This window comes from Spermophilus citellus (assembly GCF_964194105.1).
Source record: "Spermophilus citellus genome assembly, chromosome: 11".
NCBI classification, from domain to species: domain Eukaryota; kingdom Metazoa; phylum Chordata; class Mammalia; order Rodentia; family Sciuridae; genus Spermophilus; species Spermophilus citellus.
The window spans coordinates 110,374,086-110,394,050 of NC_138192.1; the positions used below are offsets into that span (position 1 = coordinate 110,374,086).

Here is a 19,965-nt window from a genome sequence, read left to right on the forward strand (position 1 = left end):
ATATGAAGAAAAAGAGTGTTTAAAAGGAGAGAAAAATGTGTGGGGAGATAATATTTGAAATGATACTAAAAATGTTTCTAGAATCAACCCTAATGTTTCAAAGAACTCACTTGTCAGGAAATAAAAATCAAACAGGATATCATAGGTGAGAATACCCTGAAAGTTACAAGACAAGGGTTAATATTACCACAAAGAAAGGGGAATCCATTTGCTATACCCAAATTAATTGTAAATCAATGACAGTCCAGGGGAAAAAAAATGGTGGGCAGAATTTTAAGATGGCCTCTTAAGATTTTCCACCATCCAAAAAAGAAAAAAATAAAAAAGTTAAACAGAATAATAAACAGCATTAATCCTACACTCACTAGAAAAGGGTAACTAGAGGGCTGGGAGTGTTGCTCAGTTGTGGAGCTTGTAATTTCATTTTGGTGGAGTATTTTAAGCAAATCTAAGATAATTCACCCTTTTGCTATCTTTTCACTCACAAATGAAGAGATTTCATATATTATCAGAAATAGCTGACAGCAAGGGAAAGAAGGAAAATAGCTTGGGCAAATGTCCAAGGGAGCAAGACAAATCTGGGAGCTGAATAGCAGCAGGTATTAAAGGAAGTATGGTGAAGAAAAAGCCAGGCTTCCTGGTGGTGGCACCACACTTGTAATCCCAGCAGCTTGGGAGGCTGAGACAGGAAGATAGTGAGTTCAAAGCCAGCCTCAGCAAAAAACGACTTGCTGAGCAACTCAGTGAGAACCTGTCTCAAATACAAAATAGGACTGGAGGTGTGGCTCAGTGGTCAAGTGCCTCTGAGTTCAATACCCCCGCAAAAAAAACAGGAGCCAGTAGCCTATGTAAATACCACTTTAGGGGAAGAATATTCCCTTAAAAGTCCCGGGTGAGGATTTCAGATTTGCATTTTGAAAAGATCACTGTCTAAAGTGATTGAAACTAAATGAAAATGAGCTGGTTTCAGCAGTACAGATAAGAAATTATGTTGGTCTGAATGTGGTTGAAATGCAGATAGGAAGATTTGAAACAAGTTTGTAAGTTTACTGACAGTTCATATGGGAGGAAATAGGGGTTAAGATGGTTGAACTGTTTCTGGATTAATTGTGGGTTAGGGTTCTATTGTTTCTCTTCTTCTATCCACTTTAATAACATTTAATTTTGATATAGTTAAACTTAGAAAAAAAGCTGAACTAGTGCAGTGTTTCCATATATCCTTTACCCAGATTGCCCAAATGTTAACATTTTATCATAATTTGCTTTACCTCTTAGAACTCATTGTTTCTGACATGGATGCTGCTTTACCCCTTAATATATCAGTGTGTACTTCTCAAAAATAAAGACATCATTTTATATAGCTAAATTTGTCAAAAATCAAGAAATGAATACCACTAGCTAATTTATATACCTTAATCAATTTTACCAATTATCCCTATAATAACTTGTTCTTTGTAGAAAATTCCAGTCGCTCATTGTGTTCAGTCTCTTTAAAGTCTCATGTCTTAAATGGTTCTGCTGTCTTTCTTTTCTTTCATATCCTTGAATATTCTGGTAACTACAGTCGCTTGAACTGATTGTGTTATATTTCCTCATGAGACTGATTGTATTACTTTTCAACTCTGTACTTTGACTTGTGCATATGTCCTTGTTGCCTGAAGTTAGCAGTGCCATATAGTAAAAACAAAAATCTGTCTGTTTACCTTCACACAATTTCCTCTGCAGGAATACTAAGCTATTTGTAACATATCACACTGTTCTAAGTTTTTATGATGCATGCTGGTTTCCATTATTTAAAGCCTTGTTACACAGTATGGCCAACATTAGACATTTGGGATCTTGTTAAAGTGCAGAAGCTGCATTCTAACAGTATCCTTCGAGGAATATGTTTGCACATTAACTTTTGAGAAGCATTGATTTGGAACACTTCATCCTTCTAGATTCCAGGATGGCACTTGGCATCACCGTTTGTCTTGGGAGTTCCTTCCTGCCTTTCTTTATCTTATTCCCTTTTACCTCTGTTTTGGCTTGTGCTAAGCTATCTACTCCCCCACTATTTTTCCCCCTTGTGGTACTGGAGATTGAATCCAGGGTCTTGCATGTGCTAAGCAAGTGCTCTATCACTGAGCTAAGCCCTCTGCCCTCCTTTTTTTTTATATAGAATATTGATGCCATATTCGTTCAACACATACTATAATAGTTATTCATGTCTACTTCCAGCCCTGATGCAGTATAATTTCTTTGATCTCCTGTGATTCACCTTTTATTCTTTTAATAATCTGCCTGGCACAGAAGAGGTGCTCAAGGAATGTTGAACTCTGTAGTTTTACTTAATATTATAGAAATAACTAATAGTAAAAGAAATTAATGAGCAGCTACTTAAAGATATATAGGATGAAGCCTAATTAATGCTTAATTATTTGGAGTAGGAATGGTAGGGAATGAAAGATTTATATACAAAAGAATACTTCATTGATTTGTATAATATTACCAAGGCATTCAAAAAGTGTATTTCTACGCTAATTTTTTTATTACATGTGATATGTTGTCATCACAGTCAATACATTTACTGTGAATTCTGTGCCTAATATTTACAGTGCCTTATTTCAGTCAGATAAACAGTACAGTAACTTTAGAAGAACTGTAATCATATGATCTCTAACATCATACACTTTCATTTTGCATAATCATAATTTAGTTAGGATAATGTATAATGTTATGCTTTATCTTGTTACTTATTGTTTATTTCTTCAAATGGTTGCCTAACATTCCTCTGATTAGAGACTATCCTTTAGTTATTCCATAGTTTTTGGATATACAGTTGTTACTACTGTCATCATCATCATGGAATTATTGCTATTATGGAAATTCTTGAAATATCCACATATTTGTTTTCCTTTTTGAAAAATGTATAGTTCCCAATAAGCAGAATTATGTCATGAAAAAGTACCTGAACATAACCTATACTTTCCAGTATTTCTTTAGTCTTTTTTCTCTAAGTGTGGGCGATTGTTCCTTGCCTTTGGTGCGTTTTTCCCCCCTTTTTATTGTGGAAAAATTTTAAACATACACAAAAGGAGACTAGAAAAATGAATTATACCCATGTACTCTTCACTCAGCTTTAGAAATGTTAGCTTTACCAATCCTGTTTCATCTCTCTCTCTACAACTTCTTTGCTATAATTTCATCAAATATGTCAGCATGAATCTCTAACAAACTGCATTATTACATATGACAGAACTAACAATAATTCATTAATATCTCCATCAGTGTTCTTATTTTTCAAATTGTTTTAAAAGAGCATGAATGTATGTCTGTATAGATCTGGTTTGTTCAGAACCCCAACAAGGCCCACATATCACAACTGGTTGATGGAAGAATAAACATTTTTGCATGGTTACAATTGTACGAAATATGGAAGTAAAATATTTTCATCTATTTATTTTAAAATATTCTTTTGATTAGTAACATTTCCATCCTTACATGAACTTTTAAGATATTTTTAAGTTTGCATATTCTACTATAGTATACAGGCTACTGTATCATTCTTCAAGTTGTTGCTGGTTTTTCATTATCACAAAAAAATGCTCAGATAAATATATTTGTGGATAAAGGTTTCATATTTAGGATTAGACCACATTCTTGGAAATGGAATAACTGTTCAGAATACAAAGTTGACATTAAGTTCAGTAAATACTTATTTTGAGCAGGTATAAAAGTAAAAAGGACATTTTTTCTTTTTTTCCCCCGCACACTCAACTTAAAATATATATAGTTTAAAGACTTTCTAATGCATCTCACAGTGCTTCCCAAAAGGCTTGTGTCAATTCTTATTGTTATCTGAGAGTGCTGTTTTTACTGTAGTATCAATATCATGGACAAAAAGTAAACATTCAGTGACTTGACAAAAGTTTTCAGTAGATGTTGGCTATTGTCATTTTCATTACTGTTACAGTTATCACTAAACATACCTAGTTTTTCTTCTGATTCTTGAAAAAGACATCATTTTTAACATTTAATCCATCTCAAATGTATTTTCAATGTTCATCTAAACTTGATGTGCTGTATGAGGTATCAATCTCATCTAATGAGTTATTTGATGCCACAGATTATGTGTGAGAGTTGGTTGTTTAAATAGAGCATGGACTTTGAGCCAGAATGATTGGGTTTGAGTTTCAGCTCTGCCACTACTCAACTGTGATTTGGGACAGGATATTTAAGGATAATAACACCTACCCCATGGATTAAAAGAATTAACTAATACAAAGTTCTTCAACCAGTGCTGCCATACAAAGAATGCATCATAGGAATTTGTTTTGGTCAATATTCAATTAACTGAGCCACCCTTTTCACACTGATAGGAAAATACCACTTTTTATCATACATTCAACCTTTGGGTCTGTCTGTAGACTTTTTTTATTTAGTTCATTTGATCTGGCTTTCATTAATATCAACAAATTTTAATGATTAGAACTTTATTATACATTGTGATATCTGACACATTCTCCATTTAATCTTTTTTTAAATATTTTTTCAGTTTTAGGTTGACATAATCTATTTGATTTTTATGTAATGCTGAGGATCGAACCCAGTGCTTCATGCATGCAAGGCAAGCACTCTTCCACCGAGCCACCACCCCAGCCCCTTTAAAAGAATTTTATTGGCTGTTCTTCAACGTTTTCTGAGATAAAGTTCAGAATAACTTTTATTCAAAAAGAATACCCTTGTGGTTCTGATTAGAATTACATTCTGTGTATAAGTTAATTTTGGGAAAATTGACACCTTAAGTTTATAGCATTGTCTTTCAGTAAGAATGGGATATTTCCATATAGGAAAATCCTCTAACCCTTTTATTTATGTAGCTTCTTAAGTTTAGTCAGAGGTATATTTTCATTGTCACATGCTTAGAATACTTTATTCCTTTACATATTCTATCTAGTTATTGGTATTTATAAAAGCTGCTGATTTTAATAGTAAAACTCCATTAATTTGGAATTTGGCATCCATTTGGCTCTTGAGTTTTTGAGGTAGATAATTATTTCATCTGCAGATAATATCAAAAGTCATACAAACTGAGGTAAATTAAGATTTTAACTTTGCAGACTTTCTTGTAATTGCTTCCAAGCATAGCTAAAACCTTCACACCATTTTGGAGCACTCAAATGAAATAATTATTTTATATATATATATAGTTGATGGACCTTTATTTTATTTATTTGTATGTGGTGCTGAGAATCGACCCCAGTGCCTCACGCATGCTAGGCAAGCATGCTATAACACTGAGTCACAACCCCAGCTCTGAGTATAATTTAAGTATTTTTATGTAATTTTAATCTTATTAAAAATTCTTCATATGAATTAAAATTTATTCTGATTCAAGTGAAAATAATGTGTAAAAAATATTTAATCAAAGACTAATATACTGTTTACTGAATGGTTCTCCATTTTCCCATTGATATCCTGAACATAAAATACAAACTATGTTGTCTGCCTTATGAATTTGTTTTCATAATTATAAGCAAAATAAAATCTATGCTAATTAGTTATTATAGGCTTTTTTTTTTGGCATGCCTTTATATGTGGTTGCAGTAGAGATTTTCTGAAAATTTCCAGCAATTCCTTTTATACTTTGCGCTGCTTATTCTACCCAGTGAATTGTGGGATTATTTTAAGTTAATCAAATCAATTAGAATGTCAGGTTACATTGCATTTTTAAACAGGAAGTAATAAAGAGAACTGAAATGCTTGTTAGTTTTACCATATAGGAATGCTGGTTAACTATTTTTATTTAAATTATTAATAATTCATAATTTTCATTTAATAGTTATCACACATTTCTTGTTCAATGATTCTTATGTATTTTTCCTTTTCTTCCTTTTCTGGTGCTGGGAATGAAACCCAGGGTACCTCCAGACATGCTATATAGCTGCTATGTATTTTCTTTTTGTTTGTGTGATTTGTGAAAAGTGAATATTAAAAATTAAGGATTTACATTCATTCTTTTGTTAAATTTTATTAGGCTGCAAAAATAACAGGCATAAGGAGGTAAAAAGGAATAGAAAGTACAAGATTTGTAAATATGACATACCAGGTGATGGTGACATGATACAGTCGCCCACAGTTTTATTTTCAGCAAGATCTCCTTTTATTTCAGTCTTTTTAAATAATGTTTCAAAATGAAAATGAAGAGGCACATCTGGAAAAATAAAGTACTTTCAGTGAACACCACTCTTTATGACTAGTTAATAGCACATGCATTTAGAAAAATATACAAAAATTGAAAAATGAGAACTATCAGAAGTGGCAAAATCCTTTCAAGGTATATTTTAGAAATTATTGATTGGGATATATTTGTGAACTTCCTAAAATAGTAGGTAAGAAATATAGCATTTATTAGTATTAATAAATATTGCTCATAGGTAATGAAAACAAATGCACCCAAAATGTCTTTAAGAAAATCTATAGCAAAACCTGGCTGACAGAATCAATTCCTTCTCAACCCCATAAACCGTAATTGAAATAATGAGGATTCCAAAAGAGATCATAGTTTTTAGTTACTTGGGAGAACATTGCTATAATTCAGATGTAACCTTTTATGAAAACATCAAACTTCACATTCCCTTAGTCTACTAGTATTAAATGAACATACGTTTACAAAGATTAAAACCTACTGATAAACTGTCTTCCTAAAATTAAATTGTAAAAGAATGTAAAAACCATCTTTCAAAGCTATTCATGTTTCTATTATTTAGAGAGACTGTAAACTTTTCCCTGAGATGCAAATAAAAAATAGTTCATAAAGCAGTTGATGAAAGTTTTGATACTGAAAGAAGCAAAACTTTCATTTTTAAGAAAACTTGTTATAAATTATGATAGACCCAGGAAGTTTCTGGATTTTAAACGAAGAGAAGGTGTATCTCTTCCTCAAATATAAAAAGATGCAAAAACAACAAAACAATTGTTCACAAATGTCATGGAATTTGTCCCAAACGACAGATGACAAAAATGAGAATATATAAATGTTTCCACTTACAATGCTCCTTACATATTTCAGGGTTCTGGTACTTTCCAGTTGCCTAAACATAACTATCTAGAAAGAAAATATCACCTATTCTACCACTGAATTGTGGGAAAACATGATTTAACCTGAGAAGATCCCTAGTACCTATGTACCTTTCTTAGTACTACTTTACATTTCAGTTGTCTTTAACTAGAATAAAAGTTCCCTGATGGATTTATTTGTATTTATACTCATGAGTGCAGGGACGAATGAATAACCCTACCTAGTAAATTGGTAAGGAAACTAATCTTATATTAGTCTGGAATTTTTTATAGACCCGAAGGATATTTTAACTAGCTTTCAAAGTTATTTCAACAGAGAAGTAAGTGAACTTGCTAATAAAAGAGTAAAGAGCAGTGATTAGGAGCATGGTTCTGGAGAATGACTATCTCAGATGAACTAGTTCCATCATTTGCTAGCTGCATAGTGATAGATGCATATTTAAGCTTAATTTTCTCACCTGTAAGATGAAAAGGATGGTAGTATTTATTCTCACAGGGTTGTGAGAATAAAGCAACAAAATGTAATATGCGTAATATACACAGGGCCCAGTGTATGCTAAAACCAAATGTTAGCTGCGTTGCTATTGTTATACTATTTTTTCCTACTATAAAGGTTTTCTCAAAGATGGACTAAAATAATTCCTGTTGGGAACTTATTTTAAAGAATGGCATAGCTAAAATGCCACTTTAATATGGATAAGGGCAAGGAAATGTGTATAAAGAGCAAATTATAAAAAGTAATGTTTTCAGATTTTAAGCAGATTTTGAAAACTTAACAGATGGTTATTTTCACAAATTTAAAAGGAAACAAAGCCCAGTTGATAAATTCCCCAATAAAGAGAAGAACCTGAGATAACAAATGTAAGAAATGTTTCCTTTTGGCATGAAATATTTACTTTAGATACAATATAGACAAAACCAGGGAGGTTCCAGAAAAATTTTAAGAAATGAAAATCTAAAACCACCTTAAGGATACAGATATATATATATATATCATAGATTATAGATCTACCTAAGGTTCAAAAGTAGACCTGTGGATGGACAGTTTTCATGCGACTTGAAGAAATTCAATGTAAGTTATAAATGGAGGAATATTATGTTATGGTATTATGTAATGAATATTAAGTAATGATAGGGAAAACTCCATTAAAATAGCAAATTAGAAAAATACTAGATTAGTACTGAGAAACATTTTAACAACAGCCATATTACCAATAAAATGCTCAAAAATTACCAAAGAAGATTAAAAGCTAATTATTGACCCAAAGTAAATTGGTTTATATGGAATTTATCAATTTTCACAGGACATTAACTCCTCATGTGACTAGATTAAATTCCTATATGAGAATTGTTTAGTTTTAATGACTAAATAATGGATAAAATTTTATCTTTCCCCATATTAGATTAGATTTTATCATAGGAAATATTCAGAGATACTTACAAAATGTTTATAAGGAGGCTTACCTGATGGTAATGATAGAACAGAATGGAAAGAAGAATCTAACTCTGAAACATGCTCTCTTAATATCTGAGATTTTGAATTATGTTCACAGTTACTCCAAGCTGAAGTTGATTGTAGGCAAGACATTTGTGTAGTGTTTAAAAATGTTTCTTTTGAAGGCAGAGTCTATAAGGAAATAAGTAATTGAGAAGATTTTGCTTCAAAACTACATGCTAGATAGTTAACAATTATAATACAATATCTGAATAACTAACAAAAGAAAGTTGTGCTAAAGTCACCTGGGAGAAAGCTTTAAAATGACATAGAATAAGTGAGAGAAGCAAATGAAGCCATTAATCTGGTAAGGTGTGACCAACCCTTTTTCTGCTTGTCAAAATGAAAAGCAATGTCCATGAAAATGGGCCTTTCTCCCATCTTATCTCCATAAAGAGAAAAGAATCCACAATTTGCATTTATCTTCACTCATTTAGGTCCTATTTATTTTCTTTCAAACTCTGTAATTGTCTTCTGTAAAAGCCTTAAAAATGTTTTTTTCCTAATTTCAATATTTACTGTTTCAACTACAAAATGGTTTTCAAAATACAATGGATTTTTATATTAAACATTCCACAACTGTGTTACGCTTTATTCTATTAATATATTTATAACTTCTTTTAGTCTCCTGTTATTAAAACATGTTATATATAACAGCTTAATTTCTTTCATTCAATCCTAATACTTTTATTATTCGGGGGATTCCAATCATACCAGATGGGCTAGCCAGTTCATTAATGAAGAGTAATGATCAAAGAAGATATTTTACTTCTGATTATAACAGGAATATTCATTTATCAAAATTAATAGTGATGTGGACTACAGAACTTTGATAATGTTCTTTATGAGAATATATTCCTGGCTGGCCAAAAGAACTTTCAATATATATATAAAAATATATATTCTTAATATTTTTGTAGTTGTATATGAACACAATACCTTTATTTTATTCATTTATTTTTATTGTGGTGCTGAGGATCAAACCCAGTTTCTCACACATGCTAGGCAAGCGCTCTGCCACTGAGCTATAGCCCCAGCCCTAAATATATATATTAGTATTGAATTTAATTGTGCTTTTTCTGAACCATTCAAAATGACTACATGGCTTTTCTCTCTTAACCTATTAATGTGGTAAATTGCATTAATGTATTATTAAGTGTCAAACATGGATGGTTTTTCAGGAATTTCAGTAGGGTTTTTATCAAGTTTATTTACTTTTCCAAAGGGTCTATAATGGGGCTCATTGACTTTCTATATTGTTTGTATGTTTTATATTTCATTGATTCTTACATCTTGCTTTCTTTAGGATTAAACAAATATATTTCCCTCCTCTATTAACCTGTATTTATGAATTCACTATTCACTTTTCTTTTAGTGTTTTGCCTAGATATTTCAATATGTATTCTTAACCTATTAGTTTCACAGTAGAATATAAATTATTCCTTTTACCATTTCCCTGAAAACATTGGGACATTAGAAATTCATTTGCTCTCCTTTTGTGTTATCATCATTAGGCATTTTAATTGTACACATCTTTACAACCCCATAATATATTACCATTATTGTTTTTACCATCAACATGTTTTATGTATTTATCCTTTTTCACTGCTGTTAGCTACTTCCTTCAATTCTCTACTTCCTTTTCACTTTTGCTATTGTGGATTTGCTATCAGCAAATTTTTTGTTTTTATTTTTCAGAAACATACATAATCACTTTTTAATGATATTTTCACGGTCATAAAATTCTATGTTGGCCTTTTTTCTTTTCTTTGGCAGGTCTTAACTGTTGCCACCATTTCAAGATAATGCCTTTTTTACTCTAGCTGCCTTCTCTGTGTTTTCACTTCATGCTTAAAAGTGTTTCCTTAAAAACACATTTATAAGTAGATGGTTTACAAATTTTATTCTCACAGAGCTGGAAATTCCTAGATCACAGTCTTGGCAAATCCTTTGTCTGGTGAAGGTCTGCTTTTTCATTTCCAGATGGCTATATTCTCTCTGGCATGTCACATGGAAGAAGTGGGGGCAAAGTGCAGCCCATTTTAGAAGTGTATTAATCTCATTCCTGAGGTGTCACTCTAATGATTTAAGGACCTCCCAAAGGTTCCACCTTCAAATACTATCACCCTATTGAGGATTAGGTTCCCAATTGTGAATTTGGGGGAAACACATTCAGTAAAGAGCTCTCCACCTGCCCCCTCTCCCAATTCATTTTCCTTTCATGTGAAAAATAATTCCATCCCAACAGTCCTCTGGATATTTTTTTTTTCCTTTTGGTACGAGATATTGAACCAAGGGGCGCTTAACCACTAGCCCATGTGCCTAGGTCATTTTTCCGTTTTATTTAGAGACAGGTTCTTGCTGAGTTTCCTAGGACCTCACTAAGTTGCTGAGGCTGGCTTTGAACTCAACAATCCTGCTGCCTCAGTCTCCTGACCTCTGGGAATATAGGTGTGCATCACTACGCCCAGCCTACTCCTCCAAATCTTAACTCATTTAGCATCAATTGAAAAAGTCTCATCTAAATATTATCAAAATAAAAAATGGGTGAGATTCAAGTTACAGTTCATCCTGATCCAAATTCCTCTCCAGCTGTGAACCTGTGAAACCAGCAAGTTATGTGCTTCCAAAATTTAACAGTGGGACATTCAGAGAATAGATACTTCTATTCCAAAAGAAAAAAATAGAAAAGTGACATAAAACAGGAAGAAAGGGCTGGGATACAGCTCAGTTGGTAGAGTGCTTGCCTTGCATACACCAAGCCCTGAGTTTGATACCCAGCACCAAAAAAAAAAAAAAAAAAAAAGAGAAAGGAATGAGACAGCATCTGTTCAGGTTGCAGGTAACTAAATGAGCTTCCTTTAACTGAAAGAAAAAAGAAGTCCATTCTTAGAAGTTCTGAAAAGATGTACCAGATCAATAAGGATATAATAAAGTCATGGTCATTACTACCAACAAAGTGAACCTAATTAACACAGAAAACTATACCAAACAGCAGACTATATTCACCTAAATAGACTATATGCTATATAAAACTAATCTCAACAAATCTAAAAGAAATGAAATCATAGAGGATTTTATGAATTACAAAACAATTAAATTAGAAATCAACAATAGGTGTTTGGAAAAATATTTGGAAATTAAACACAATTCTCAATTCAGGATTAAAGAAGAAATTGTGAAGAAATCATAAATATTTTGAACTGGAAAACATTTCATAGTTTTAGGGGTGATAAAATGCACAAAATGGAAATTAAAGCATTATATGCTTATATTTAAAATTTTTTTCTAAATTTTCACATTAAAAAGAGAAAAAGGCATTAAGCCCAAAGTAAACATTCACATGATACAAGTGGCTAAAATTAAAAGAATTGATAATACTGTGTTTTAGCAAAGATGAGGAAAAACTGGGACTCTCATGTATTGCTCATGGTAATGTAAAATGATACTATTCAAAAACAATGACACAAAGTTGTATACAAGAACATTAATACCAGCTTTATTCATAATAGCCCTTAAAGTAACAACAACCCAGTGTCCAAGAGCAGATGAATTAATTGTGACACAATGGTTAATCCTCATTCCCTTAATATTCCCTTTTATCTCCACTGGCAATAATTATAATGTATTTTATCTCCACTTTTTATTTATATGTTTTATTATTGAAGACATTGAATATATATATATATGAGAGAGAGAGAGAGAGAGAATTATTCTGAAAATCTCATTCTGGGTCTATTTGTTTATAATTAAGCCAGTGAAAATCTTGGAAGTTTCAAAATATCTAGTTGAAATTTTGAGGTTAACTTAATTCAAGAGGTTGAACATCACCTACTTTTAAGACATTTTATAACCTAGTAAAAGCTTTAAATTTGTTTCCATGGAAGATTTATGTACTCTCTGATGGTTCTGACAATCTCCTTTTGGGAACATACCTTGTTTTATGCTATCTTTTTAACTGGTTATTTGGCAGAATAGTGTTCTAACAATTTTTTATTTGACTGGGTTTTCTATGAAATTATTTCAATTAAAAATAATAGTTTCATTCCATCCATAGGTTCAGTATAATTTTTCAGTTTTGGTGATAATTGTTGTATTGTCATCTTTAATCAATTAGGATTTTTAAAAGTTTGGGAAATATGTATAATTTTTCTCTGTACTGGGAAATTTCCACTTCTAAAGTTTAATTCTAGGAAATTTATTTTTAATTTATAAAGGCATATTTTTTTTGTTTTATGTTTGCTTCTTTAATACACTAGGCTGTTCTGGGAGTTATTTTCTGTTCTTTTAATTATATTTCCACCAAGGTCCACTATTTTGTTTGATCTTCCTTTGATTGCTAGGTTTTACTCATATATTTAATGTCAGTTATCCCAAAAAGATCTAGGACTATCCTGTTTAAATAAGTTCATTTCCCCAGAATTCTGTTTATCTTCTCCTCCAATATTTCATGAATTTCAAGATATTTTTTCTGGTACTGGGGAACTACAGAAACATGTTAGTTCCTCAAAAATTCTCCTGAACAAATAATACTGGGAAATAAAATAACATTTAGTAGAAATAAATAAAAAACAATACTGAATTATTTTATAACTAATGAAAAAATTTTGAACTGACTCAAAATGTGGATGCCATAATAAAGATAGATAAATTCAAACACATATAAATTAAATTTCTATATGGAAAAATCATTGAGGACAAAAGACAAACAAGAAAAGTAATAAAAATGAGAAAAGTACATAGTAATAATATAATTTTCCTGTGCTATATGAAGCACTTCTCAACAAGTGAATAAGAAAAATTTAACAATTACACAGCAGGAAAAGGGATAGAGGATATAATCAAATAGTAAACAGTTTTTCAACAGTTCTATATAGGAAGATAATCTGATTAATGTTAACTGAACTATACTTTAACAACATGTTTTGCAACTATTAAACTTTTCTTTAAAAGTTCAAAACTTTAATAAATTTACTGTGTTATAAAGACATGGAAACAGGCACTTTAATATATTATTGATGGCAATGTAATTTGGCAAAAAAAAAAAAAAAGAAAAAAATGTGTACAAACTCTGTCCTAGCACTTAAGCTTCTGGGACTTTTTCCAACAGATATACTCACAAACATTAAAATGAACTTAACATGATACAGGGAATGTATGAACCCCCCCCCCCACCACACACACACAAAAACAACCAAAAGAAAGAGGGAAAAACCTCAAATTATTAAAATCCACGATGAAAAAGGATACTGAAATCCATAGGATGATCAGAAATTAGTTTGAAAATTAATACTTAAATAACCTAGAAAATCTTTTAAGACATGGACAAATTCCTAGAGATATATGACCTAACCTAAGAAATAGAAAACTTAAAACAGATCCATTTCAAGTAGCAAAAGTGAAGACACCATCAAAAGCCTACCAGTGAAGAAAAGTGCAGGACCAGATGCATTCTCAGCCAAATTTCCATGACTATTAAGGAAGAACTAATATCAATCCTGTAATCATGTCATGAAATAGAAAAGGAGTGAGCTCTTCCAAACATTCTATATAGCCAGTATCACCCTCTTACCAAAACCAGACAAAGACACATCAAGGAAAGAAAACTTAAGCAAATATTCTTGATAAACATATATGCAAAAAATTCTCAAGATACTGCAAACTGCCTACAAAAACACATTAAAAAGACAGTATACCACCAGTGGATTTCACCCCAGGAATACAAGGCTAGTTCAACATATGGAAATAAATAAATGTGACTCACCACATAAATAGACTTAAAGACATGGAGTACACAATTATCTCAATAAATGTAGAAAAAACATTTGACAAAATACAGCATCCATTCATGTTTAAAACATTAGGAAAACTAGAGATAGAAGGCAGATACCTCCATAATTTAAAGGTAATATATGACAAACCCAATGCCAACATATTCTGAAAGGAGAAAAACAAAGCATTTCCTCTAAAAATATGAACAAGACAGGGATGCCCACTTTCCCCACTCCTATTCAACATAGTTCTTGAAACTATAGCCAGAGCAGTTAGGCAAGAAAAGAAAAATTAAAGTAATACAAATAGAAAAAGGAGCTCAAACTATCTGTTTTTGATGACATGCTCCTATATTTAGAAGACAAAAAAAAAAAATCAGAAAACTTAAAATTCAGCAAAGGAGCAGGAAGGACACAAAATCAACACCCATTACTCAATTGCATTCCTATACTCCAATGATAAAGGTAAAGGTTGCTGAAAAAGAAATTAGGAAAACTCCCATTCACAATAGCTTCAAAAAATAATAAAATACTTGGGAATAAGTCTAACAAAAGAGGTGAAGTAACTATAGAACTCTAAAGAAAAAAATTGAAGAACTTAGAAGAAATTTCTCCCATGTTCTTGGATAGACAGATTAATATTGTTAAAATGTCTGTACTACCAAAAGCCCTATACAGATTCAATGCAGCTCCCATCAAAATTTCAATATGTTCTTCATGGAAATAGAAAAGGCAAGTCATGAAATTCATTTGGGAAAAGAAGACCGAGAATAGTCAAAACAATCCTCAGCAAGAAAAGTGAAGCAGGAGGCATCACATTACAAGACCAAAAAATTACACTACAGAGTTACAGTAACAAAAACAGCATGATATCAGCACCAAAACAGGAATGAAGACCAATGGAACAGAATAGAAGACAGGGAGACAAATCCACATAAATACATTTATACTAACGTGCAAAACCAGAGAAAAGATAGCCTTTTTGACAATGATGCTGCAACTTGAAATCCATATGTAATAAAATAAAATTTAACCCGTCTCTCACTATGTACAAAACAACTCAAAGTAGATCAAATTCCTAGGAATTAGATCAGAAACCCTGCATCTGCTAGAAGAAAATGTAGGCCCAACACTCCATGTTGGCTCAGGAACTGATTTCCCTAAGACTCCTAAAATACAAGAAGCAAAACTGAAAAAATCAATAAATGGAATGGCATCAAATTAAAAAGCTTCACAACAAAGGAAACAACTACGGAGTGTGAAGAGAGAACCTAGAGAATGGGAGAAAAATCTTTGCCACCTGCTCCCCAGGTAGGACAGTAATATCCAGGATGCAGAGAAAACTGAAAACACACACAAAAAAATAAAGAACCCAATCAATAAATGGGCAAAGGAACTAAATGGACACTTCTCAAAAAAATACAAAAGGTTGATAATTATTTGAAAAAACGTTCAACATCTCTAGCAATTAGAGGAATGCAAATAAAATAACACTGAGATTTCATCTTACTCCAGTCAGAACGGCAATTTTGAAGAATACAAGTAACAATAATGTTGATGAAGCTATGGGGCAAAAGGTACATTCATATACTAGTGAGATGATAAATTGGTGCAACCACTCTGGAAAGCAGTATGGATATTCCTTAAAAAAAAAAAAAAGGAATGGAATCACCATTTTTACTGGTATGTATCTAACGAATTTAAAATCAGCATACTATAGTAATGCAGTATATCAATGTAGTAATGCAGGCATATCAATGTTTATAGCAGCATAATTCTTACTATCTAAGCTGTGGAACCAACTTACATGCCCTTTAACAGATGAACTGAATACACAATGAAGTGTTTATATATGTATACACACACACACAAAATAAAGTGTTATATATACACAATGAAGTGTTAGTCATAAAGACGAATGACTTTATGACATTTGCTGGTAAACCAAAGTTCAAATATTTTATCTGATTTATAGAAGCTAATCCACAATAAGGAGTGGGGAGATAAAACAAAGAAAAAAATAAAAATTCAGTGGAACAGAGGAGAATGAAGGGTAGGGAGTGGGAATGGGAAAAGGAAAGCCAGTGGAATGAATCTGACAAATTCCTATGTACATATATGAATGTGCCACAGTGAATCACCACTGTGTACACATCCTCAAGAAATTAATTTAAAAAATAACTATGGGTAAGTGGCAGAAAGATCAGTAGAATAGAGAGAAGAGAGCAGAGGACAGGGGCAAAAGGGAAGGAGAGGTACTGGGGAGTGAATTAGAACAAGATATACTCCATGCTTTCATCATTATGTCAAAATGGATTCTACTGTCATGTATAACTAAAAGATCCAATAAAAACTAAAAAGAAATGTAACATTTAAAAAGAAACACCATAATGAAAGTCTCATATTTCCAGATTTCAAAACATACCTACAGTAATAAAAAACAGTGTACTATAGGCATCTGAGTAGACACAGAACAATGAAATAGAACTGAGGGCATAAGAAATAAGCCCAAAATTGATTTTGATAGGGGCATCAAAACCATTCATTGGAGAAGAAAAAACTGTGCTAGGACAATTGGCTGTTCACAGTGAGAAAGCAAAGGAATGAATTCCTACCGCACACCACACATAAAATAAAAATGAATCCATGACCTAAATTAAAGAGTTAAAACCATACATATTTTACAAGAAATCTTTACTATCTTGGTATTGTCAATGGAGTCTGATATAACACCAATTATATAGGGGGAAAAAAGAAAAAAATAGATGAGTTGGAGTTTGTCAGAATCTTTTTAAATTTTGAGCATCAATTTACTCAAGAGTATAAGGACAGCCTACAGAAGGGAAGAAAATATTTGCAGATCACGTATTTGATAAGGGTTGAATATTGAGAATATATAAAGAACTCAACAACAAAATAACTCTTTAAAAATAGGCAAAAGTAATCATCTGGGTGTGGCAGGTGCCTAGGGTGGTACTGGGGTAGTGTCAATAAAGCAGTATACAGTTCCTAGTGGCTGTAGCAGGTTGCTGCCAGTACACCTGCAGCAGCAGGATGCCCCCTACTGTTAGGAGGTGCTCCTCCTGCCATGGCAGCCTGGTTGCTGGCATCTTCGGGCAGGAGCTGTCTCCTCACCACTTAGTTCCTTGAAAGAAAGAAGCATGTCTTCTGATAATAGTTTAAGATGAATTTTGGCATACTGCCACTGCTTCACCAAGGTCTGACAGTAGTAATAGCCACAGTGGAAGGTTGCAGTTATAGGTAACCGTCCTAGTGCCAAACTTAAAAAAAGAACTGGTTTTCTAATATACAGAAATAGTTATAGATGGAGGAAATTTTAAAACAGCAGTAATTTTAAAACATCCACTAGTTCTAATTCAAAATGGGATGAACAGCAAACCCTACCTGTAACCCCACAGACTACTGGAATTTCATTGTAGCTATCACACTTTAAAAGCAAGTGCTTTTAAAACAAGGTCTGTTAATGCATAACAGAAAACTGCAAAGAGGGGCTGGGGATGTGGCTCAGTGGTAGAGTACTTGCTTAGCATGTTCAAGGCCCTGGGTTCAATCCTTAGCACCACATAAAAGTAAATAAATAAAATAAAGATTTAAAAAAAAACTGTGAAGAGTGAAAGAACAATTAAAGCTTTCCTTGGAAAACAAGAATGGCATAGTACAAACCAGTAAATTGACAGTTGTGCTTGATAGATTGGTAATTGAGCAAAACCCTGTCTCAAAATTTTAACAAAAAAATAAATAAAAACTATAAAAGGGCTTGGGATGTAGCTCAGTAGTAGAGCAACTATGAGTTCAATCCCTAGTACTAATTAAACAAAACTATTATGTGGGGGCTGGGGTTGTGGCTCAATGGTAGAGAGCTTGCTTTGTATGTGTGAGGCACTGGGTTCCATCCTCAGCACCACATATAAATAAATAAAGATATTGTGTCCATCTACAACTAAACAAAATTAAAAAAAATAAAACTATTATGTGGATCATAATGCCCAAACTACCACATGGGGGAAACAACAAACTTTACCTGCAGGTTAAGAGAGAAGAATTGATCATGGGAGAATTCATCTGGATCATAAGCCAGAACAACAATATGGCAGCAGTCCACCATGGAGTCCATTCAAAATTCTGAAAAGTGCCAATCTCAGGGGAAACAACTTCAGAGAACTATGTAACAGTCCAACCAATGGTGCCTCTATTCAGCTTCAATGTTAGCTGCAGAAAATGACCCATATGACTTTTGCCACCAGACTTGCGGGAAAAAATGGGTCCTAACAAGAATAATCAATGGGAAGACCCAAGAACTCAAGGCTTACAGATAAGGAAACCCTAATAGAAGACTAAGAAATTAGGTACGCTTGGGAAGGTGTTAATAATTTTGTCCAAGAACAGCATTCAAAGATTATCACAATGGGAAGTCATCTGTTAAGTAAAGTCAGCCCACAAATTGCTTTTGAACAAAATTTCAGGTGGACACTTCGTCACTTTCATTTTTTGTGCCAGTCTAACACAGTACCCATTGATCATAGAACAATGTGTCCTGGAAGATATTATTTGAAGATGCCATCCAACCCATTAAAACCTTATGACTTGAGAAGATTATGTATAATATTCAGAGTAGAAATGGACTTTATTATAGTGGCCTAACCAAGAGAATTGGTCTTCTTGCTTTCACATGAAGTTTTGAACCCAATGTATTGCTATTTTGAGTATTTAAGCAAAAGCAAGTATTTCTACAGAGAAATTCACCAACAACCATTAACAGACCATATCTCATACTTCCATTTCATTGGTCATTTATTGCAATGGCACTATTTCATGGCAAGTTTATTAACCTACTGACTAGGTTACAGCTCTAATAATTTGTTACACCTACAGTTACACCTATCAGTTTCTCTTTAGCATTCTAAAATTATGTGCTAAGTAAAACAAAAACAAAAAACCTTAACATTAAGAATTTAGAATATATTGATACTGAATTTTATAATTCTCTTATCTGGATAAGAGATAAGAACACTGAAGTATGTTGCTTAAAAATGTTGACATGGAGATTTGTGGCAAAATTACTCCACATGACCTAAAATTGGAAGGACCCAATATCCTGGTATCTGACAAGAACAAAGATGAAAATATGGTTTAATGAAAGAATAATGTCTTTCGGAGTACAATAAACTGGAGCTTTCATTCGTGTTTTTTTAAAGATTTTTTAAAAATTATGCAACTATCTTTTTTTAGACCTTTATTTATTTTTATGTGGTGCTGAGGATTGAACCCAGCACCTCACACATGCTAGGCAAGCACTCTTACCACTGAGCTACACCCCCAGCCCTCCTTGATGGTTTTAATGAAGCTGTTTCACTTCAGTGGCTAGAGTACTTTGATAAATAAAGAACTAGAGGTTATGTTGTATGACATGCAGGAGGTGAACTTGGAAGAATAGCAAAGAAATATCACTTCCCAATATCATACAAATAACCTTTTCAATAGCAAGGCAATAACCTGTTTGTAAGTTTATGAAAGAGAATGACAATGAGGTAAGAATGACTAATGTGGTTTATTATTGGAAACTGGTGCTTACTTTGAGGAGCATTTTGAAGAGTTCATAAAAAGTAATATGCCTCA

The 19,965-nt window shown here is 32.5% G+C and overlaps 1 protein-coding gene across 7 annotated transcripts in view; it reads right to left on the minus strand.

Annotated features, from left to right (window-relative positions):
* Positions 1 to 19,965, minus strand: part of KANSL1L (KAT8 regulatory NSL complex subunit 1 like) — a 142,099-nt gene that overhangs the window by 11,122 nt on the left and 111,012 nt on the right. For all 7 annotated transcript variants that reach the window (XM_081262506.1, XM_081262511.1, XM_081262510.1 and 4 more), the window contains 2 exons: positions 8,527 to 8,689; positions 6,089 to 6,196 (listed from right to left, as the gene is read on the minus strand). In XM_081262506.1, coding sequence (XP_081118632.1) covers positions 6,089 to 6,196; positions 8,527 to 8,689 — 271 coding nt within the window. The remainder of the gene's footprint in view (positions 1 to 6,088; positions 6,197 to 8,526; positions 8,690 to 19,965) is intronic.